This window comes from Exserohilum turcica (genome assembly GCF_000359705.1).
Source record: "Exserohilum turcica Et28A unplaced genomic scaffold SETTUscaffold_8, whole genome shotgun sequence".
Taxonomy (NCBI): domain Eukaryota; kingdom Fungi; phylum Ascomycota; class Dothideomycetes; order Pleosporales; family Pleosporaceae; genus Exserohilum; species Exserohilum turcicum.
The window spans coordinates 1522120-1542338 of record NW_007360299.1 but is presented as its reverse complement, the minus strand read 5'-3'; the positions used below and the strand labels follow the sequence as shown (position 1 = coordinate 1542338).

The 20219-nt window shown below is 54.8% G+C and overlaps 7 protein-coding genes across 7 annotated transcripts; 3 read left to right on the top strand and 4 right to left on the bottom strand.

The window, feature by feature from the left end:
* Positions 1-30: 30 nt before the first annotated feature.
* Positions 31-1266, bottom strand: SETTUDRAFT_35476 (glycosyltransferase family 34 protein; the record flags this gene model as incomplete). The annotated part of the gene is made up of 4 exons (XM_008032505.1): positions 31-43; positions 73-635; positions 695-1091; positions 1238-1266. The coding sequence occupies 4 exons, from the start codon at positions 1264-1266 to the stop codon at positions 31-33; spliced, it is 1002 nt and encodes a 333-aa protein (XP_008030696.1).
* A 773-nt stretch (positions 1267-2039) lies between these two features.
* SETTUDRAFT_24034 (uncharacterized protein) lies at positions 2040-2441 on the top strand (the record flags this gene model as incomplete). The annotated part of the gene is made up of 1 exon (XM_008032439.1): positions 2040-2441. The coding sequence occupies one exon, from the start codon at positions 2040-2042 to the stop codon at positions 2439-2441; it is 402 nt and encodes a 133-aa protein (XP_008030630.1).
* Positions 2442-2871: 430 nt separating this feature from the next.
* SETTUDRAFT_99303 (uncharacterized protein) lies at positions 2872-5235 on the bottom strand (the record flags this gene model as incomplete). The annotated part of the gene is made up of 2 exons (XM_008032861.1): positions 2872-4959; positions 5020-5235. The coding sequence occupies 2 exons, from the start codon at positions 5233-5235 to the stop codon at positions 2872-2874; spliced, it is 2304 nt and encodes a 767-aa protein (XP_008031052.1).
* Positions 5236-5726: 491 nt separating this feature from the next.
* On the top strand, positions 5727-6153 carry SETTUDRAFT_24032 (uncharacterized protein; the record flags this gene model as incomplete). Its single annotated transcript, XM_008032438.1, has 2 exons — positions 5727-5828; positions 5878-6153. The coding sequence occupies 2 exons, from the start codon at positions 5727-5729 to the stop codon at positions 6151-6153; spliced, it is 378 nt and encodes a 125-aa protein (XP_008030629.1).
* A 138-nt stretch (positions 6154-6291) lies between these two features.
* SETTUDRAFT_181802 (uncharacterized protein) lies at positions 6292-9051 on the top strand (the record flags this gene model as incomplete). The annotated part of the gene is made up of 2 exons (XM_008032860.1): positions 6292-7662; positions 7731-9051. The coding sequence occupies 2 exons, from the start codon at positions 6292-6294 to the stop codon at positions 8880-8882; spliced, it is 2523 nt and encodes an 840-aa protein (XP_008031051.1). The 3' UTR covers positions 8883-9051.
* Positions 9052-10172: 1121 nt separating this feature from the next.
* Positions 10173-12057, bottom strand: SETTUDRAFT_166034 (uncharacterized protein). Its single transcript, XM_008032859.1, has 4 exons — positions 11958-12057; positions 11860-11904; positions 11523-11803; positions 10173-11471 (listed from the first exon to the last, which is right to left on the bottom strand). Exons 1-4 carry the CDS (start codon positions 12025-12027, stop codon positions 10461-10463), a joined length of 1407 nt encoding a protein of 468 aa, XP_008031050.1. The 5' UTR covers positions 12028-12057; the 3' UTR covers positions 10173-10460.
* Positions 12058-13418: 1361 nt separating this feature from the next.
* On the bottom strand, positions 13419-15666 carry SETTUDRAFT_24029 (uncharacterized protein; the record flags this gene model as incomplete). The annotated part of the gene is made up of 3 exons (XM_008032437.1): positions 13419-13762; positions 13937-14902; positions 15204-15666. 3 exons carry the CDS (start codon positions 15664-15666, stop codon positions 13419-13421), a joined length of 1773 nt encoding a protein of 590 aa, XP_008030628.1.
* Between the last annotated feature and the right edge of the window lie 4553 nt (positions 15667-20219).

The following is a 20219-nucleotide window of genomic DNA, read 5'->3' as shown; positions in this document are numbered from 1 at the left end:
GGAGAATGAGAGGATCGCAGCTTTTGATCTCTACTCAGCATATCTGTGCCGCGGTCCTTCATATTCCAGTACTTGTTGAAGCGTTCGACGCAATTGTGCTCGACCCAGCAGCCTGCAAAATGGACTGCGAGATCGCCCTCCTTGTAGCCCATCTTGTCGCCGCCCTCGGTGTACGAGTTGAATTTGCGCTGGGGATACACGCCGACGTGCTTGCGCACGAGCTCGTGCTCGAGAATCATGTGCAGAATGGCGTCTTGCTCGGCGTTGCCGTGCTCGCGGCCCGTCAGCATGGTGTCGGTCATGGCCTCGAGGAAAAACCGGGTGAAGGCGGAGCGGCGGAAGAAAACGGAGCCCGCGTTGATGGAGTGGTGGTCCTGCGTCAGCAGGATATCGATGTTCTCGACGCGGTAGTCGCTGGGCGTGTGCAGGTTCTCGTACATGGCGTTCTTCAGGCTGCCTGTCAGGAGCGGCTGGTTCCGGAGAATGCCTTTGTCGATTGCGGCGGGACTCAGAATTTCCGATACGAGCGAGTAGTCGTGGTTCATTAGCACCATGTCGGCGTCCATCAGCCATACCCATTCTGCACTGGGATACAGGTAGAATGCTTCTGCGAGAGCGGGGATCTTGGACCACACCTAGAACATGTCAGTTGCGGTGTCATGCCAGTGGTCTGACTGTAAGAGTCATGTATTACCCTGTGAGAGTCTCCGACGTCGTATCGGCTGGTGTTGAGCCAGAGATTCGTGTACCCATGCTTGGCGCAGTACTTTGCCCGGTCGTCCAGAACTTTGTCCAGCAGGTTGGGGATTTCACTGTTGTGGCCGAGTCCATCACTAGCTGTCAAGACAATGACATCCTTGTTCCGTGGTTTCCGGGCATATCCGTCAAAACTGCTGGCGTATTTGGGGACTACCCAGTTCCATTCCGGTTGCGTCTTATAGTGTGCTGGCTGCGGGCCGTTGTTGCTCGTCTGGATCGGTACTACGGTCTCGCTGAAGGCAAAGTTGCGGTAGTCCTGGATGGGAATGGCATCGCGGAAACTGGCGACGAGAACAATAGATATAATGAGAGCTGTGGCTACTAATGTGTATCTGCGTGTCGGAAGAATCGTCAGAGAAGTGTCGTCAAACGAAAGGGCCGGCTTGAACCGGTCTCTCTAATTTTGGATGCAACGAATTCCGTAGTGGCCTTCGCAGTGGGCCCCGAGGTTTTTTTCGTAGAATGAATCCGCACTCACCGTTTCGTCAACAGTTGATTGCTCAACATCGTGATAATTTTCTTTGACCTGAAAGCACAGCAAAGGACGCGTTTGGAACGTGTCAGGTGGAACTAATACCCTCCTCTGACATATATACAGGTTAAAGTTTGGACAATCTCGCCGTTTCGCTGGCAGGCCGGGGGGACCCATGCCCATGTGCTTATGTATAAGCTTTTTCTGCTCGGCCAGATATAGCCTTTGACCGCTGATTGAATCGAGTCTCACGATAAGACATCTCCTTAGAGTTAGGTGAGGCATTAATACACTGTCTTGGTTGGCTGCTTGGGCCAGGGGAATACGAGACAGTATTTTTGCAACCGCAAGCAGCCCTAGCTGGCATGATTCTTACCATAGTAAGCGACGACCCAAAGGAAATGTGACGGTTTCGAAAACACTGCCGTTGAGGGTTTCGGTCATATTTCCTACCAATCATTTGCGGCCTTACGTGATCTTTAGCCTTGATGCTGGCCAGCAACGAATGACGCGGTCACGGAGGAACGACGACAGATTGCAGTCCTGCGAGATGATGCGAAGATGCGTGTTGGGAATTGGCAGGACGGGCGTGGGCTGGCACGGTAATAATACCACTATTTATCACCAAGGCGAGCGGGCGGAGAAGTCGCATCCAAGTGAGTTGGGTGCGGCAGCCGAAGGCAAAGGTCGGATCAGACAAAGCTTACTTAGCTCAGCGCTAAATGCCGTCGCCCTTGACATAGCTCAGGTCAGAATTCTCCCGACCTGCCAGCTTCAAGGCCACAAACCACGCTCCTCCGTCAATCAAATGTCGCAGCATCTCACGCAAATAACCAGTCTCGCCGAATACGTGGCCTGCATCAAGGTCACGGCAGGCAAAACCATACTGCTGGCCTTCTGGCCGGGCGATTCGACGTCGACACAAGTCATCAAGGCGCTGCACAAGCTGCTCCCGCGCGAGAGCTATGCGCAGCACGAGGTCGTCGACGCCTACTGCTTCGACATGTACTCGCTCCCGGAGCTGGGCACCGAGCTCGAGGTGACGTTTGTGCCCATGCTGATGTTTTTCAACGACGGCGTCATGGACCCGATTGTGTGGCACGAGGGCGTGGCGATGGAAGGCGAGAGCGTCGAGAAGGGCGTCAAGAGGGTTGTGGATAGGGTCAAGGGCGCGGAGATTGCGGGCGAGGGTAGTGATGATGATTGGTAGACGGGCTTGCGCTTCAGAACATGTCTGAGGCAGAGCTGACGGCCATTGTCCGCTCCAGCGCAACAAGAGCTAGCCATGGCTACTTATGCACGGCATGTCGCGGCGAGCATTCGACGGCGGCGCCTCCGACTCTCCTCTCGACAGAAACCCAATATCGCACCGGCATTATACCTCCATCGAGTTTACCCGGCCTGCTTACCACTAACCGTCTGCGTTTCGACTGCGCAAGAGGAACCATGCGGCCCCGACGCGCGCTGAACGATGCGCACAGTGTGATTATCGACGAAATCCATCGCCATCAGTCTCGGTCGACCATGGTATCTAGTTATTCGAATCAACTTCTTCAGAGCGAAGATCGTACCCGTCATCGCAGTGTCATTATGCCCCGTGTGTCGTACAGCCTGCACCAGAACAATAACCCCTTTTGCAGCTAATCAACAACCTCGAGCATGCTATACGCCTCGTGGCCCACCGTCTTCTTCACCACCATCAACGAATCAATCTTCTTCTCCGTCTTCTCAACTGCCACCATACCATCCTCACCCTCTACTTCCTCATCCACAATGTCCTCTTCTTGGTCAAGCGCGCCCGTCTCCAAAAACGCCTTGAGCATGCCCTGAGAGTGCCCCGAAACCAGCACAGTATTAGCATCATCCATGGTAACGGGCTTTTTTGTGTCGATTGCATTGAGGTTCCAGAAGATCAGACGCGGCATCGCGTAGCCGGCGTCGGCGTATTTAGTCTTGATGCGCTCATATGACGTTGTCCAAACATGTTCCGATTGACATGCCTGGTTAAACTGCATGTCGCTGAAGACAAAGATTTGCTTGACCATGTCTTCTTGCTTGAGTTTGTTGGCAATGGCCATGGGGAGAATAATGTCTTCAAAGACGGCGACAAAATTTGTGTCCATTCCCCAGTCACTGTTCTCCATGTGCCGCACCTGCTCAACAAGTCCGGTGGAGCTGTCTTTTATGGAGACGTACGCTGGGGTGGAGGAGAAAGTGATGAAGCCACCGCCAAAGGGAGGTGCGGTCACTTCGGAGATGAGGAGTGAGAGGCCTATAGCCGAGTCCATAGGGCAGGACTGGTCCCTGAACATTGGAAAGCCCATACTGCCGCTAACATCACATACTGCAATGCTAGATTGTAGAGCACCTGCATCACGTACGCGCTTGACAAGTGTCTTCCACTGACTATCGATGACTTTTCTCATTGCTTTGGTTTGGGCAGCCTCTTTGGCAGCCTTGAAGTTTTGCAGCTTATTCGTGGAGCGGAGATTCGTCAGCCTGCGTGCTTTGCTGATCAAGGTAGATGGCAGCAAGGTAGCGCCCGAGATGGATGCGTTACCAGAAGTGACGTCATCGATGTAGTTGGAAAAGCGCTCGCTATCTTTCCTCATGAAGAGTTCACTGTAGCGATCCATGGCGAGCGAGGGTACCCGGTTGTACTCGATATTTTCAAACGTGTTGGCAGTAATTTCTCGCTCAACAACACTCAAGGCCTTGCGTAGGGGCGATGTATAATGCCTGCGAACAAGGTCTCGAGCATGGCGGAGGTAAAGCTCGCGGTTGCTGGCATCTGGGCAATGTAAAGCCGCGTCTGGAAACAAGATTTCGGCAATGGAAGAGAGAATAAAGGTATGCTTATCGTGGAATCCACCAAATGTTGGCGACCACTTGGCCGCGAGCGAGAGCTTCTTCAAGTCTGCTTTCTTCCCGGATTCTAGGTTGGCTTTGTCGACCTTGAGCTGCTCGGCGAACAGGCGTGCCACCGTGATGTGTAGGGCACGGTGAAAAGGATCCTTCTTCATCTTGTCCTGCACTCGTTCATTTTGCTCCTGCCTCTTGCGCTTTCGGGCCTCCTTGGCACTCTGTGGGTCCCAATTTCTCTTTCTCTTGGCTTCACAAGAAGTATCACGCTCGTGGTGGAGTATAAAGAAAAAGTCACCATCGCACTTGAGCTCGTCGTTGGCCGAGAAGACGACTAGGTTGAGGAGATCTTTCCAGTAGCCGTGCGACATGCCGTATCGGACGTCATGGGCCGTGGTAGGATCAGGCTGGTGTGCTTCTACTAATTCAAAGTCGTGGTCGGGATTTTCGGGGGCAGCCTCGTTGGCACCATGAGCCGACTCGGCGTTGGCGGTCTTCTTCTGGATGACGGGTCGGACCAGCCACTTGAGATTAGCCAGAAGCGTCAACGGATGGTTCTCAGCCAACCAGCCCAGGGCTTTATACGAGGTGATTCGGCTGCTCTTGCCCAAATGGATACTGCGTGCATTGAATACAACCTTCAGTGTTACAAGAGGGTCCTCATTCCAGGCAGCTTGGAGCAGAGTCTCGAGGCGATCCGACGTCGTCTGTTCTTCAAGATCATAGAACAGGTCCACCAGGGGATTCCGGGATGATATGTTTGTGACATCGCCATTATCAGTCAGTGTTTGGTTCGGGCCAGCAGCATCTTCAGAGATTTGAAGACTGGCGGCATGCTTCTCGATTCCGGTAATCAACGGGGCTTTCTGCGGGCCACAGTGGTCAGCGCCAAGGGAAGCCCTGTGCTTCAAGCCTGCGGTACTTACGGGCTGGTCTTCAGCTATGGTGGCCGAGTCCCTGCTGGCTATAGTTGTAGTGGGTGTCGGGCCGACGTGGATCAACTGCTGCTTGACAAGGTTCTGGAACGCGTCTTCGGACATGTGTAGGGCTGCATCTTCGGGTAGGCAGACGGGGAAAGTGGAGCTTAGTACAGAATGCTGGTGTGGCTGGGCGACATGGCTGTTGGGGATCCCGTCGGTCATTGTTGTGATACAAGCTTAGCCGATGGGGAGAGACGGGCGTGAAAAAGGAGCGGAGAAAAGCGCCGAACAGCAGCGAGAAGGGCTGGATGAATAATCCAGACTGGGGGACGGTATAAGTATGGGGAAGGAGCAGGAGCGGCGGCGGGCAGGCGCGTTGGTGCCTATGGAGGATGCTAGTGCAATGCAGCCTTTCCGCCCTTTAGGCCCGCCGGCACGAGCAAAGAAAAAAGGGCGCACGCTTGGCGTGCCTGTCGATGCTGCGAGCAGCTGAGTATCGCAGACATCATGGTGGTGGTGGGCATGGGGATACCGACGAGCTTCAGAGTGCTCGCCCGCCTGCCGTCAAGAACCATGGTACGCAAAGACCCCCTGCGCCAACGAACAAAAGTCTGCCATGCCGTTCCTTTGCTGTGGATGGACGGGTAACCGCTGCAGGGCGACTATACAACTTGCAGCGCATCGCCCCATGGGTTGGCTGCTGAGGCCAAGCCATGAGCGGAGAGGCAGAATACGCTATACGGGGCGGAGCAGCGTCACGTGACCATGCCGGTGCCAGCGCCTCACCGGAATGGCTGTCCATGTCGATGATTGACGTGAGAACGTCCAGATGGCTTCATGGCATCGCCGCTGACGGTCGCCCAGTTCCTGTCGCGCAGCCGCAACGGGCGCACCACATGCGTCATGGCGCGTGCAGGCGATGATGGTGATCTGATGCTGGGGCGCCCTCCGCTACGGCCAGGTACCTCCCTACCCACCCACCGACCCAGTGCAAGACGCCCCCAGGCTGGCAGCATCGCGAGAGGCGTCGCCAAAAAGCAGCGCCTACATGCAAAGGCGCTCTTCCATGTCGACGTCGCCACAGTTGATACGTCTTCCGGGATATCCATGTCGTCGCACCCGTCGTTCCCGTCGAGCTAGCCATGGTGATGGCCTGAAAGCCAAGGCTGGCACGGCCTTCGGTACCTTCTTAGCATTTCCAAAACACCGTATTAACTCTTGGGATAGTGTACCCAGGGACCTCGAACCTGGCTCGCGGGCCCTCCGACTCCACTTGACATGGCATCATCCCATGCTCAACCCACGAGTCTTCGACATGCCAACGACCAAGCCCTCTGGCCCGCCGCCCCCGTCCAGCTCGCGCGTGGCCGCCAGCCCCGAGACGCGCAGGCCAAAACCGTGCCTTACCCCAACATCACGTCCTTTGCCCACTTCGAGTCGTCTCTGCGCGACTATCTCAGCACCCCGCCAGACGACCCCGAGCACACGGATGCCCAATTCTCCTTCTGGATAGGCACCCGCTTTGTTGTCCCGCCGCCCGCCTCCACCTCCACCTCGACTCCGTCTCAGCCTCAGCAACCCCCCCAGCCCCCGCCGCCCCTACAGCAGCAGCAGCAGCAGCAGCAGCAACAACAACAACAACAACAACAACAACAACAACAACAACACCCGCAGCAGCAGCAGCAGCCCCCGCCACCCCGCCTCGCCCACCAGCAACCGCATGCACCCACCGGCTACCAGCCCGCCCGCTATGGCGGCCCTCAGCAGTATCAGCCTCTGCCAGACCCCACAATTGCGCTGGGCCCCAGCTTCCCCGAATCCTTCGAGCCGAACAATGGGCCCAAGAAAGTGGAGCACAAGATCGAGTTGACTGTCGCAGAAGCGCTTCAGCCGACGCCGGATCCCAAGGACAAGATGCGCAAGCAGAGGGCAATCGCAAAGTGCTGCGTCGACACGATCCAGAGAATCGACGGCTACCGCTACAGCTTCCACAACTGCTGGAACAGCCGCGAGGACGACAGCTTCCGCTTCTCCTACTACTGCAACGACTCGCTGCTCAACAAAGACCGTGCTGCCAACGGCAAGGGCGCGAAACTGGGCAAGCGCGCCACCAAGCCCGTCTACGACTGCAAGGGGGTTCTATCCATCAAGTTCTCCGCGTCCAAACAGACGCTCGACGTCTTCTACAAGCACGTGCCCGTCCACAAGACGTACGAGGAACGCGCCCCGCCCCCGCGCAAAGACTCCAAGCGGCGAAAGTATCTTGAGGAGAACGATCCCGAGGCATTGACCAGGCTCGCGAGCCGATCGAGGCAGCTGAGCAGCGAGGACCCGGACATTCCCAAGACCAAGAGGAGCAAGTCAAAGCCTGTGCCAGAGCCCCCCAGACTCTCCACCACTTCGCTTGAAAGTGATCTCAGGGCACAGAGCCTTCGATCGCTTCTGGAGCTCATACAAGTAGATTCGCCCTCGCAACCAGCATCCACTCCTTCTGAAACTCCGCCCTTGCCGCCTGCTCCATCACTACCCCCACAAGAGCCCCCGTCGGTCCCGCGACCTACGCTACACGTTGAAACGCAAATCGCCCAAACACAGCAGAGGAAGCGGTCAAGAACTAGCTGTGATGTCTGCAAGGCGAAAAAGACAAAGGTGCGCTTACAAAACGACTTGCCAGATTTAGTATCGCTGGCTATTGTACAGAGCTGACATATACCCAGTGTGATGGCACCAGACCCATTTGCCAAACGTGTATCAATAAGAAACGGCAATGCTTTTACCCGCCAGATTCCACATCCGACGAGGACCAGCGTCCGCGTATCGACTCTTCAGAGCCGACACCCCAAACCGCCCGTCAAACTTCAGAGAGCGACGTCTCGGAGCTTGAAAAGCTCAAGCGGGAACTGGAAGAAGCCAGGGCGAAGATACGAGAGTTTGAGACTGAAAGGCGAGCCTCAATCACTCCAACTCAAACGCCGCAGATGGGATCCCGTCCACGATCGCTATCGCAACAGACGCATGTCCAGTCACAGACACACTCACAACAAACCCACGTTCAGCAACAGTCGCAACAGATGCCGACCCAACCTCAAATTCGCCATCGCTCTCAGCTCTCGCAGTCACAGACACTGTCCAGTGCTCCTTCACAGCAGCAACAACAACCCCCGCAACGCCAGCAGACGCTACCAAACCACCGTCAACAGCTGCAACAGCTCAATCAAGGCTCGTCGCGCGGTATTGGTAGCCCTCCACAGCAGCTAGCATACAAGCTCGGCAGTCAATCTCCTCAACAGCGCCTGCAAAATTTGCAACAGCATCATCAACATCAACATCAGCAGCAACTTGGCACCTCCCAGACCCCCATGACGGCGCAACATCAACTCCAAGCACAGCAAATGCAGCCTTCTCAGCTTCAAACACATCAAAACTATTTTGCAGTCAACCACTCCAACCACTCCCCTTACGGCACTCTGAATAGACCCATGCCTCAAAATGGGCACACAGTCAACATCATGAGTGGCCAGAATTCACTCTTGACGCAAAATGCCATCTCCACGCAGAATAATAACGCTCAGCCCACGCAGAGTCAATCCCAAGCTCCAAACCAAACAGCGCCGCAGATGCTTTCTGGTAACGAGGGCATGACATCTACGGCATCGAGTCTTGATCCAAATAATGCGTATGGACGAGGAGACTATGCATGGCCACCTACTGCATATTACGGGTATCAAAATCAAAACACGGCGCAGCAACAATCACAACAGCAGCAACCACAACAATCCCAGTCACAACAGCAACAGCCGTCACAGCAGCAGCAACAGCAGTCGCAACAGGACCAGTGGGTTACAGCCAGGGGTTCAGCATACCGATAAGATCCATGTTGGCACTCTCTCGCCTCAATATCACTCTACATCATATGTTTGCTTGTCTTACCCGCCCACCACCGCCACCCGTCCGCACACTCACCCTACTCTCCACTGCAATTGTAATATCACGATAACAAATGACGATGACGATGCCAATGCCAATGATGACAATGATGTCTTTTTTTTTCTCGTTTCGTTTCGTTTCGTTTGGATTCTGGCGCATCAACTTTCTCTCTCCCACCACTTCCCCGCCCCTTGTTTACTGACTGATTGATTGATTGATTGATTGAATAAAAGACCATGGCGTTATTATTGTTTGTCCTTGCTGCTGCTCTTGTTCTTTTTTTTTCGCCGCCCCTTGATATCATGGCATAGCATACTACACCATATCATATCATATCATATCATATCATAGCACATGCATATACATATACATAGCAAGGCATGAGTGAGTGCGTGAGCGAGTCATTGAGTTGATCACTGACTAAGGTGTATGGTGTATAGAGTAAACGAAAGTGAAATGTTATCACCCCCCCCCCTTCTCCCACCAACCCCCACAAAGTCTCATCTAGATACCCAATGTGTATGTACATCAATTCTCTTTTCCATCTCTTTTCTCTCTTGATTTTTTTTCCTGGATTTGGGACTTGGATTTGGGGACTTGGTTAGTGACTTGGTCTAGTTTGCTTGGTTTACACAAATTGGAAACAATCAGTGTATGTGTGTGTTTATGTGTGTATGTGTGTGTAGGGGGGGAAAGGGGTTCGCAGCGGAGATGGGGAGATGGGGAGATGGGAGAGAGAGAGAGAGAGAGAGAGAGAGAGGGATGCACGTTGGACGGGGTGGGGTGGAAGAAATAGACAAGATACTTTTAATGAGTAGATTAATGGATGGGTGGATGAGTGAATGAGTGAATGAGTGAGTGAATGAGTGAGTGAATGAGTGAGTGAATGAGACGACGAAGCAATCAAGAGTGGATTCAAAAAAAAAGAAAGAAGAGGATTAATTTTATAAATACACACATCGTGTAAGTAGCGTATTTGCATATTTAAAAAAACCAGTGTGTTTCTTTCTGTCTCTCTATCAGAGTGAAATCAAAAAAAAATTGACGAAAATTAGGGAGAAAAAGACGAAAGCAAATGTTAGTCATATTCGACAAGTCAATGTATTTTTTTGCTTGTAATACGTAAGTTAAACTTAGCACTACCTCCATCCCTCCCTCCCAATCATCCAATCACTCGTTCATCAATCCATCCCATGCGTCCTTCCAAACGCCCAAAATGCCCCCCTTTTGCTATGCCCGTACCTGTCCCTGTATCCTGCATCTCTGCATGTGCGCCAGACTGTCCTGAAAATGAAAAAAAAGACAGAGAAAAAAAAAATAACGATCATCATCATCATCATCAACACGAACGACAACAAGAAGAAGAAGAACGCCTCGCAATGCTAACCCGTACTTCTGCGCTTGGGTCGAAAGGGCAAGCTGATTCCCCCGCTGAACCACGTTGCATATTCTCCTGCATAATCTTTCGGTTCGTTAGTCAGCACATGATTACAACGTTTGGGTCGTTTTATCAGCTCCTTCTAGAAGCCTATCTTAGAGCCTAGACCGCGGAAAGTATCGCCTATGCTACTGCCCATACCAGCCGGTTTATCGCCAGTCTTGTTTGGTTGGACCTCCAGCCCGGCTGCCAACATGTTCAGACGCGTCAGGCGGAGGCGAAGCGTGTGTTCGTACGTCTCAGCCATCTTAAGGGCATCTTCTTGCACGTCGTGACGAGCATCTCGTGGAGGAGACGTAAGGAGGCGGTCGACAAGATCTATCCGTGCGTCGAGGGTTCCGTTCTTGATCATCTCTTCCAAGTCTTCTTCAATGGTCCTGCCTTCGGCTGGCGGGAACTTGGACGACATTTCATCCAGCGTGACGCAGCTGAAGGGTATGAAGTACTGTACGATACTCTTGTTACGAATGCGGCTGTAGATTGTATGCAGAATCTTTGACAAGTACACGTCGAGCAAGTAGTCGTTGCGGTAGCCCTCAAGCACTTCAAGACAAGCGCTGTACTTTGAGTTGCAGAAAAGGTTGATGGCGCGGCGGATATGCGGCTCGAGCTCCAGAAAGTTACGGAACTCTGTGTTTCCGAGAACTTTGCTTTGCAGGTCACTGCGGTCCATGTATGCAAGAGCGCAGAGACCACCGTAAACCGCAACGTCGTTTGGCGAAATGACTTCCTTCTGCCACTTGATGTATGCCGCTGGCTCAGCAGTTAGGTATGTCGCCGATGTGCTGAGAAACGCTGTTGCAGCCTCCTTAAAGCTACCCATGGCCATATGGCACAGACCGCTGCACGCCGATATGATGGGTTCCAGTTTGGCCTTCTCCTCGCCCTTGACCTGAGTAGCCTCCGACTTTGCGAGATTTGCCAGTACGTTTGTCCATGACTTTTGCGCAATGCTGACGAAAACAAGGCGGAGAGTCATGTCGGCGAGGTGCTTTGGCGAGGTGCAATGCTCGCGCATCTTCGTGTATGCCTTGAGTGCATTGATGAAGTCGCCCGTGTCGTAGTAGAAATGACCGAGATCCTCGTTGCCCATCTGCGACTTGTCAGAGTCGATGTTCCTGGCGCCACAACTCTACCCACTTACTCGTATGCTCTCCTTGATTAAGTTGTTCTTGTACGACTTCAACTCGTGCTCCAGCCTGTCATGCTCCTCACGAACTTCCCGCGTCTTCTTCTCAGCCCATGTTGTGTCTACCAAGGCAGCGGGGTCGTTTGGCGCTATACTGCGAAAATCCTCAACGAGTCTTGTGTACAGCCCGACATTCTTGCCCTTCTTGGCCTCCGCAATGGCGAGGCGGTATGCGTCGACGGCGAGGTATGGCGAGTGAGCGCCAATGTGGTAGAGACGATCGATTCGTGTATATCCTGCCAACAGAAATGAGTACGTGCGGAATGTGCCATGGTCATCGCGACAGCCATACCAGTGTAATTAGCAATATAAGATTCCAGATCGAATTTGGGAGGGTCTAGTACGTTTAGCAAGCACATCCCCGCGGCCCCGGATTGGTTGACATCATACCCTTGACGATAATTTCGCCCTTGGCCCGCTGCTGTTGGAAGAAGGGCGACTGCTCGATGCTGGACGCCATTGTGGAGTTTGTCGTGTGTCGTGGTTGTGGCGTTGGGCGGGCGGGCGTGCAGGCAGTCGGTCGGTTGATAGAGCTCCAAGCTGTCTCCGTTGCTGCTGCCTTCCCCACGGCGGGGCGCAATCGCGCTATGACTAAGCACTGACACTTTCACCTTGCCTTTTCCTCATTCGGCCGACACACGCGCTATTATCGCGAGACTTAATGTATTAGTCCTTTGTGAGAAAATAAATTTCCCATGACACCTTGAGTGCTTCTCGTCATCTAAAGAGAAAAGAAATGCTTCTTTCTTGACCTTGTCTGTAGTGTTACACTGCCAAGTTTTCGGTTGACGGAGTCTTCTCCGTTGTGTAGAAGAAAAAACATGGCTTGTGTATTCTTACTTCCTACAAGCCACAACAAGATGGATGAGATGTATGTTTTCCAACTATGTATCCGCGACAAGTACTTCCGAAGATGCACATATAGCCCGTGTATCCATGCATCGTTATCCCTACATCAAAAGCCACGGCCTCGGCTAGATACTCCGTTCCTTGTCGAAAAACTGCCCTGGGCTAACGAAGGTGCTTCGGAAGCACGGGAAGAAGAAAAGAAGGAAGAAAACAAGGCAGCACAGAGGACGACAGAGTGGGGGGTACCCGCTTACGTGGTCTCACTGTTGTGAGCCACAGAGACCAGGGTGATTATTCTACGATGCAGGTCCAATGCACGCTTGGGTCATGTCAGATTGTGTAGTCGATCTAAGAGGCAGGGCATATGTGCAGGTGTGCTTGGTTGCATCATGGATTTTTTTTGCGACGCTACGTTGCAACCGTTACTTTTGTTGTGGTTGTACATTCGGATCTGACGGACAGAGAAGCAAAGGAGGGCTTGGAAATGTACAGTGACGTGAGTCAAAGCGTGCGAGTGTGTAACAAGGCAACCCATCCATCACAGTCGCATTGTACACCAAGCAAGTCAAATTGAAGACGAATATTTTATTGTCCAATCAAGTAATATGGATTCGAGAGAATAAGTAAAAAAAACTACATCTCTCGCGGCCAGCCACGCGAAGAATGGAGTTTCTCATTTCACGCCACTGATTAATCGCTCATTCCTTGTCAAACGCCAACGAGCCCCGAGGGTAGGAAAAAAAGCAACACAATGTTGAATAAGAGAAATACGAGTTTAGACCCGGTGGTATCGATCGAAAGGAAAACTACAAACATTGGTAGTACAACAAAGATGTTCGTTGTGTCGTGCGTGTCATCAGCCGTGTCTGTGTACGGGTTGACCATGTTCCCTGCCATGTAACCTTTTGTCGCTTTAAGCCCCTCCTTGAATAGCTCAGAAAAAAAAAGATCCGCTCAAACGTCCGCATTCAGAAAGAAGTCAAGTGTTGTTGTACGAGGGCCTTACATTGCCCATTCAAGCGGCATCGCCTCCATAGCCGGTGCACTGCTACCGATTATGTTATTGGGCACCCAGTCACCCCTCTCTTCAGCAGTGGCGCCATGCAACGCCTCGGCGCGGTTAAGCGTCTGCACATCCAAGTCTGTGACATAGGACTTGCCATCAGGCAGCTTCATGCGTACTTCGAACTCTTGGTCCAGCATCATGTCGTCTTTCCACAGTCGGCGTTGTCCATCGTATACACAAAGGACGCGCTTCTTCATCTTCATCTTGTCGGTTGCGCAACCCCAAGAGACAGGGTAATTCTTGCGCTTCTTGCGTCCGGCAGTGCTGATAGCAACACCACCTTTGGAGAAGGTCAGGCCAGCGCGCGGACCGGACTTGGTAACACGGGAAGAAGAGACATGTTGGATTGGGTTGCCACCCCCGACGTGCTGCGTTGCGCCGACACCCCGGGAATGTGTTAATTGTCAATCCGACTTGGTCGACTTGATGCCGCCTTTGCCTGAGCGAGTGGTACGGCTACCCCATGTGGCGTCATCCTTGTCGTCGTTGTCAATCTCATCTTCTTCCTCGTCGTCTTCCTCGTCGTCTTCGTAGTTGGGGACAGTGTACTCGATGCTCTTGGACAGACCGTTGCGGTCCAGAGTCTCGGTGACATCCTTGTCCTCTGCGACAGAGGTGAGGAGGCGCTGGTTGATGGCCTCTGTAGGATCGGCTTGTTGTACGACGCGCAGCACGCAGTCGTCCAAGTGCTCGTAGAATTCTTGTGCGTTGGCAAAGGTTACTGAACAAGTCGAGCAAGTACCAGCAACACTGGGTTGCGAGCCACCAAAAGACTTGCGACCAGAAGGGCTCTTCTTGCGGCTGTTGGGAGGGTTTTGCTCAACGCCGTGGACAGATGTGAGGTGCCTCTTGAAGACATCGGCGCGGTTGAACGACTTTTCAGCCGCCGAACCACTGCCTGGACAGAAACCGCAGACCATGGTACCCTTGTAGTGCGTAAGGGTGTGTCGATTCTTGTCATACTTCCTGGCGAATCCCTTGATGTGGTACTCGCAGGTCGCAATTGGGCACTTTTCAGGCCGCTCGTTTTGGTGGGTAAGCATGTGTGCCTTGAGGTCCTTGAAAACACGGCCGCACTCTGGCAGTGGGCACATGCCCTTCTCACGTGTCTCGTCATCCAAGTCGTAGCTGCTAGCGCTCTTGCGGCTAGTGCCAGAGTTTTGTGAGTGGAGAGAGTTGACGGAGCTCCGCCGTTGGCCGTTGAACATGGGGTATGGTTGATATTGTTGAGTGTGGAGATAAGGACTAGCGCTACCCCTCTTGACCCGTGCGGAGCCTGGGTGCTGGCTCTTTGAAGAGAGATGAGAGAGAGCTGGCGAGGGTGGTTGCTCGATGACTGGAAAGTAGGGAGAAGGTGTAGTCCTGATCTCAGGATAAGGGCTGTGGGGCGGGAATGTGAATGGCTGAATGAGATTAGGATCTGCTCGCGCTGCGTCAGTAATCAAGGCATTCCGGCTTGGAAGGTAACCAACAAGATAGAGAAGACTGAGGAGATTGTGGCACTGATGGAGAAAAGGAATGAATGACTGATGAAGAAGACTCTCGATGTTTGGTTGTGTTGGAAGCAAGAGTATTTGCTCGCGACCGTACCAATGACCTGGTCGCCGAGGCTGGAGTCACAGGTGTCTTGAAGACATGTCTCCGGAGGCTTGGTGATGTAGGAGATACGATAGAAGAAGAAGAAGACGATGAAACTACCGTAGAAGAAACTATTGACTTACCCACATACGACTTCTCGTTTGCGATCATGCCTGGGTATTCATAGCCGGATGTGAGTCCCATGGGCATTGGTTGCCACGAGTTGAACTGGGGAACAAGCGACGGGGAGCCCATGGCTGATGAAGACACTGAAGCGCCAGACTCTGAGGATGCTGAGAGGACGGGGGGCATCTCATGGAAGGAGTTTGAGGTTGAGTGGGGTGATCCGGCTGGTGTTTGGTATTGGTAGGGCTTGACGCCTTGTGCAATGACATCGTAGTGGAAGTGAAGATCTTGGGGCCTTTGCATCTCTGTGAGAGGGGCCATTGGGTCAAAGGGAGCACTGAAGGTATGGTCCATGGCACATGTTGAGGTAGGCATGAAGGTTTGGTTGTGTTGAAAGTCCAGGTGCTGCTGCTCTTGGTTGTGGGAGTAGAGCTCAAAGTCGTGAGCCATGCCAGGCGTGTATTGGGCGAACTCGACCATGATGGAGAGTGTGTGTGTGTGTGTGGAGGGTGGTGTGAGTGATGAGTGAAGCAGGAGGAGAGGAAACTGGCGATGAGTTGAGGTGCAGATGGATGCCTATTTGCGCAAATTCCGTCAGCATGGAGACTGAATCAGTGCGATGTGGATCGACGTGGTTTGGTTGGTAGCGCGCATTAGAGGGTTAGGCAGGGGAAAGCTTACCCTCCCTGAGCAGGACGCCGATCAACTTCTGGAGTTGACGTACGGGTCGGCGATAAGTGAATATCGACGATTGCTTTTGCCGATCCTGCGCTGTTTCGGGTTACGGGGGCGTGACAGCGCGTAGTCCCGTAGGGGAGGACTTGGAGGCTGGCTGAAGCGAGGGACAGGTCAGGGAGCGGGAAGGGCTCTGGTCCGGAAAGGCAAACCAAGGCGTCGGAGAGGTCTGGACAAAGAAATGGTGGTGTTGATCATGGGCCTGGAACTGGACGACGATGCCTCGGGGAGGGGGCGAAGTCGGTTTATACATAAGGCCAGCGACGAGCGTCCAGACGAGCGTGGCCCCCAGCGGGAAGCAGCAGCAGTGCACGAAGCCACACGAGGGCATGCCCTACCCCTGCCTGGAGGATATGCTGCCCTACGGGGCGCCTGGGCCTCTAGCCTGGCGGTGGCTGTTTTGGAGCAGTCAGGCCACGCTAGGAAAAATAAAAGTAGGCAGAGGGTACCGGCCGCCGTCCATTCTCACCCCCGCCTCGATCGCGCGCCCCGACCGCTTTGTGGTAGGCTAGGGCGCTGGGGAGTCGCGGTGTGCCCGACCCCCGTCCGCACGAGTCGGACCACGCAGTGAGCAGGCCATACCGAAAGCAACGAGGGGCAGAGCAGCGGCGGCGAGTAGGCGTGCAGAACGTGGGAGCGGCCAGGCTGCATCTGGCAAAGACAAGCGGATTAGGGATAGGCCCTGTAGCGACGACTGCACTAGATGACCGCTCTTGTCGGGGAGCCATGGGAGGAGCACTGGAGCCATGTGCTGCCATTCCGTAGGCCTGGCGACCCGTAGCGTGCGTGATTGGCGATCCTTTCGCGCTGTCCGATCCGCAGCGCTACCGGGGGGGAGGGGGGCAGAGGCCTGTGGCTGTGTGGCTAGTGAGCGGCTGTGCACGTGGGAGCCACGTCATTGGCTGCAGCGCGCTGCTAATTTTACCGAGCCTCCCGAGCATTGCCTGTAAGAGGGCAGCTAAGCGAGTCTCGTCGTGGGGCTCAGCGGGCGCAGCAGAGAGAGAGAGAGAGGAGACTGGTCTGTCATGCCCTGCCCTGCCCTGCCCTGCCCCCCTCCACCCCCCCCAAGCATTGCAGTGCGCTGACCTCACCGCGAGTCCCACGGTATGGATGGATGTGGGTGGGTGGGTAGGTGGGTGTGGATGGTATCATCACTGCCGGACCCTCATGATGCCATGCCATGCCATGCCATGCCCTCCTCTTTCTGACGACCCCCGTCACGTTGCAGTGCATCTTCAAAAGACGTTGACCGCCGACTTGAGCGGAATGCAAGGCTGCCCGGCGACATGGCGTGACGTGACCTTCTGAGTAATCACACTTGGTTTGGCGTGTGTGTATGTGCGTATGTGTGTGTGTGTGTGCGTGTAGGTGTAGATAGGGTAGGTGGGTGCAGGACCACCACGGCTCGCGGCCTCCCGCATGTGATGGCGTGTGCAAACAGACACACCCCGCCATGTTCCGTTTATGAGACGGTGTGGGTGTGGTGGGCGTAGGCGTAGGCGTAGGCGTAGGTGTGGGTGTGGGGTGCTTGGCCATGGCTAGTATTAGCAATCTCCCTGCCTCCATCCCTCCCTCCCCCAATATGGTGCCAGGTCACGGCACGCTCTGTGCCCACCACTCCTTGCTCCCTTGACCACCACACCCAGAGAGGGTACCGAGGCCGTCGTCGCCGCCGTCGTCACACACGGGCCTCGCGTTCCGTACCATGCCCACGCATAATACCAATAGTCAGCGTGACAAGTTGCTTCGCCTGGTCCCTGAACGCCTGTGGCCCGGCGTGATGGATAAGGTTGTTCAAGGCGTGAACCGCCGCCCGTTCTGGAACCAGCCCGCCGCCCTACACCACCAGAGCCATGTACATCGACTCTCCTGCAGTGCAACTGGCGCATGATTATTGAGTGTGTGTTACTGTACCCGATGCACCCACCCTGCCCATCGGCAGGCCCATCGACAGTCACGCCCCTGCTCAACACGAGCCAGATATTACTTTTGCGCCATCGTCCCATGGCCCAAGCTGTCTCGCCATGTCTTTGCTGTCAAGAAGCCAAAACCAATTCCCACCTACAAATTCCCAGCAAGCGGGCGCTGCACTCGGCGTCCAAATGCTTATCGCGACATGCGCGGGGTGAGCCCGCCCGTCGAATCGCACCGCTTCCCCGATCCAGACTAATTTAGCCCACGAGATCGTTGTCACGGTCCATGCGGTAATGAGGCCGTGTGCCTGGACAAGTTTTGGTTTGTGCAGCCTACTTTATGGCTGGCCCAACGCAATACCCTCTGTGACTTGTGATATGCAAGACGACACACTATTTTGGTCTTGCGGCCCGCAGGATTCACCCTCCGTGGGGTCCTTTGATTACCGGTACGCAATCGATTCTGTAATGCGGCCGCGCCAATGGCAGTCTCTCCCTGGGCCACCCACCCAAGCCCCAAGACGGCGAGGCAACTACTGCAGGAGTAAGACAGCCCATTGTCGTGCTGTGACTGGACACCGCCACAGATTGCCTTGTCGCCCGTCTCATCATCAGCACCCGGTGAGCTGGGTGGCTTCTCCAGGCGAATGACGGGTCCGGGGTCGCAGCACCGGGAGCATGTATGTCAATGACACAATAGGACCATGTACGATGAGATGCCGCACTGCCACAGGCCGTCGACATGGCCCAGAATGCTCAGTCGCTGGTACTGGCCCCATTTGCTCTCGTGCTCGTGCTGCACATGCGGGATGGATGAGTCGGGCTATCACGCAAACAGATTTTTTCGCGAGCATCCCGGTCCATCTCTTCCCAGGCCGGTATTGCACATAATACCAATCTTGAATCATGGCTTGGTGGACGGCGATTTTCCACCGTGTGGAGACCGGGGTGCAAACAGCGCTACACCCCATGGCGGACGACAAATGGGCAGCGTGCACAGCTGCCCAGCTAATAGCACCGCGTATCAAAGGGCGTAGCCGTGCTGCGTGATTGTCATGGTTCCTTGAGCGTGGAGGCGAGACGGCTTCTGCCGCGGCCCTGGAGCGGTTCTGCCCTCCCCCCCATCAATCACCACGCCCGAGAGACGGCATTTGGCCTCCATCAGGCCATTCTTCCATGGACACGAGCCTGGCAATCTCTGCACAGAAACCGAGCAAATCGATGACAAGTGCCCTGCATCTGGCGACAGGTGCTAAATCGGCCGGGTGGTGTGATCAGGCTCTCTGGCTCTCACGCTGGCTCTCACGCTGGCTCTGGCTGTGGCTCTGGCTCCGGCCCTCGCGTCGGGAACTTCCTTTGCTCCAGGTTGCGTCTTGATTGGATCCGTGTTGGCGAGCAGCATCGCTTGCAACGGGGACGAGTGCAAAGCTCGCTATGTGGCCGCCCGTTTCTGGAAGACGGCACAGGACAGGGCGCAACAGCAGCACCAGGCCGCCGTCGTGGTGGTGGTGGTGTGTAGACACATGGACCGTTCGAAGCCACCTCGACGGGTGATCAGCAAGCAATGCCTGCTAGGTGAGTACCAGCAGTTTGGAACCTAGCATCACGACGCGCGAGCGTCTCGTCTGCCACAACGCGAGCGATCCGGCGACAAACGACTGCTGGTCTGCGCAGCGGGCGCTGTGCTACCTGCTGGACCCAAGGGCGCAGCGTGTCCTCGCACAAGGGCCTTGGGTGTGCGAGGATGAGGGCCATTTTTGGGCATGGCTGCCACCACCACTCACACGCACTGCACACGACACGGCGGCGGCGGCATGGCAGGTGCATGATGCGAGTCCGAGGAGCTGGCGGCGAGGGGGCGGCGGCGGGGAGGCTGCTAGCAATTAGTGAGTGACCGTTATGGCTGCCATGGCGCCAGGTTAGTCGACGACGGCCGTTGCTTAGGCTCAGCGTGGGCGTGGGCACAGCCATGGTGGAGAGGTGGATGGTCGGTTTCGGGCTCGCCTAAGCCCAAGTGACCCCGCAGCCAAGCCACAGGCCCGGATCCGGAAGAACAAATACCGCCCACATGGGTCGAGGATCCTTCCCGCGCCCCCATGAGCAGCCATCCCATGCCCTGCCATGCCAGAGCAGCATGCGAGACATCTCGACGGCCGACTTGACGACGAGGCATGCCGTGAGCAGCGCAATTTTTAGCCCTGATCTCGCGCCCAGGTGGCTTCGTGCTGTTGTGCGTGTGCTCGCTATCTGCTGGGACAGAGCCTCATCATGTGCGCACAGCCTTCTCTGCTCCCCTCCCCCCTCCCTCTCCTCTCCTCCCTCCTGCTAGCGTCACCAGGCCTCTAACCGCATCCGAGCCGGCATCCAGCCTGTCTCGCATTCGCA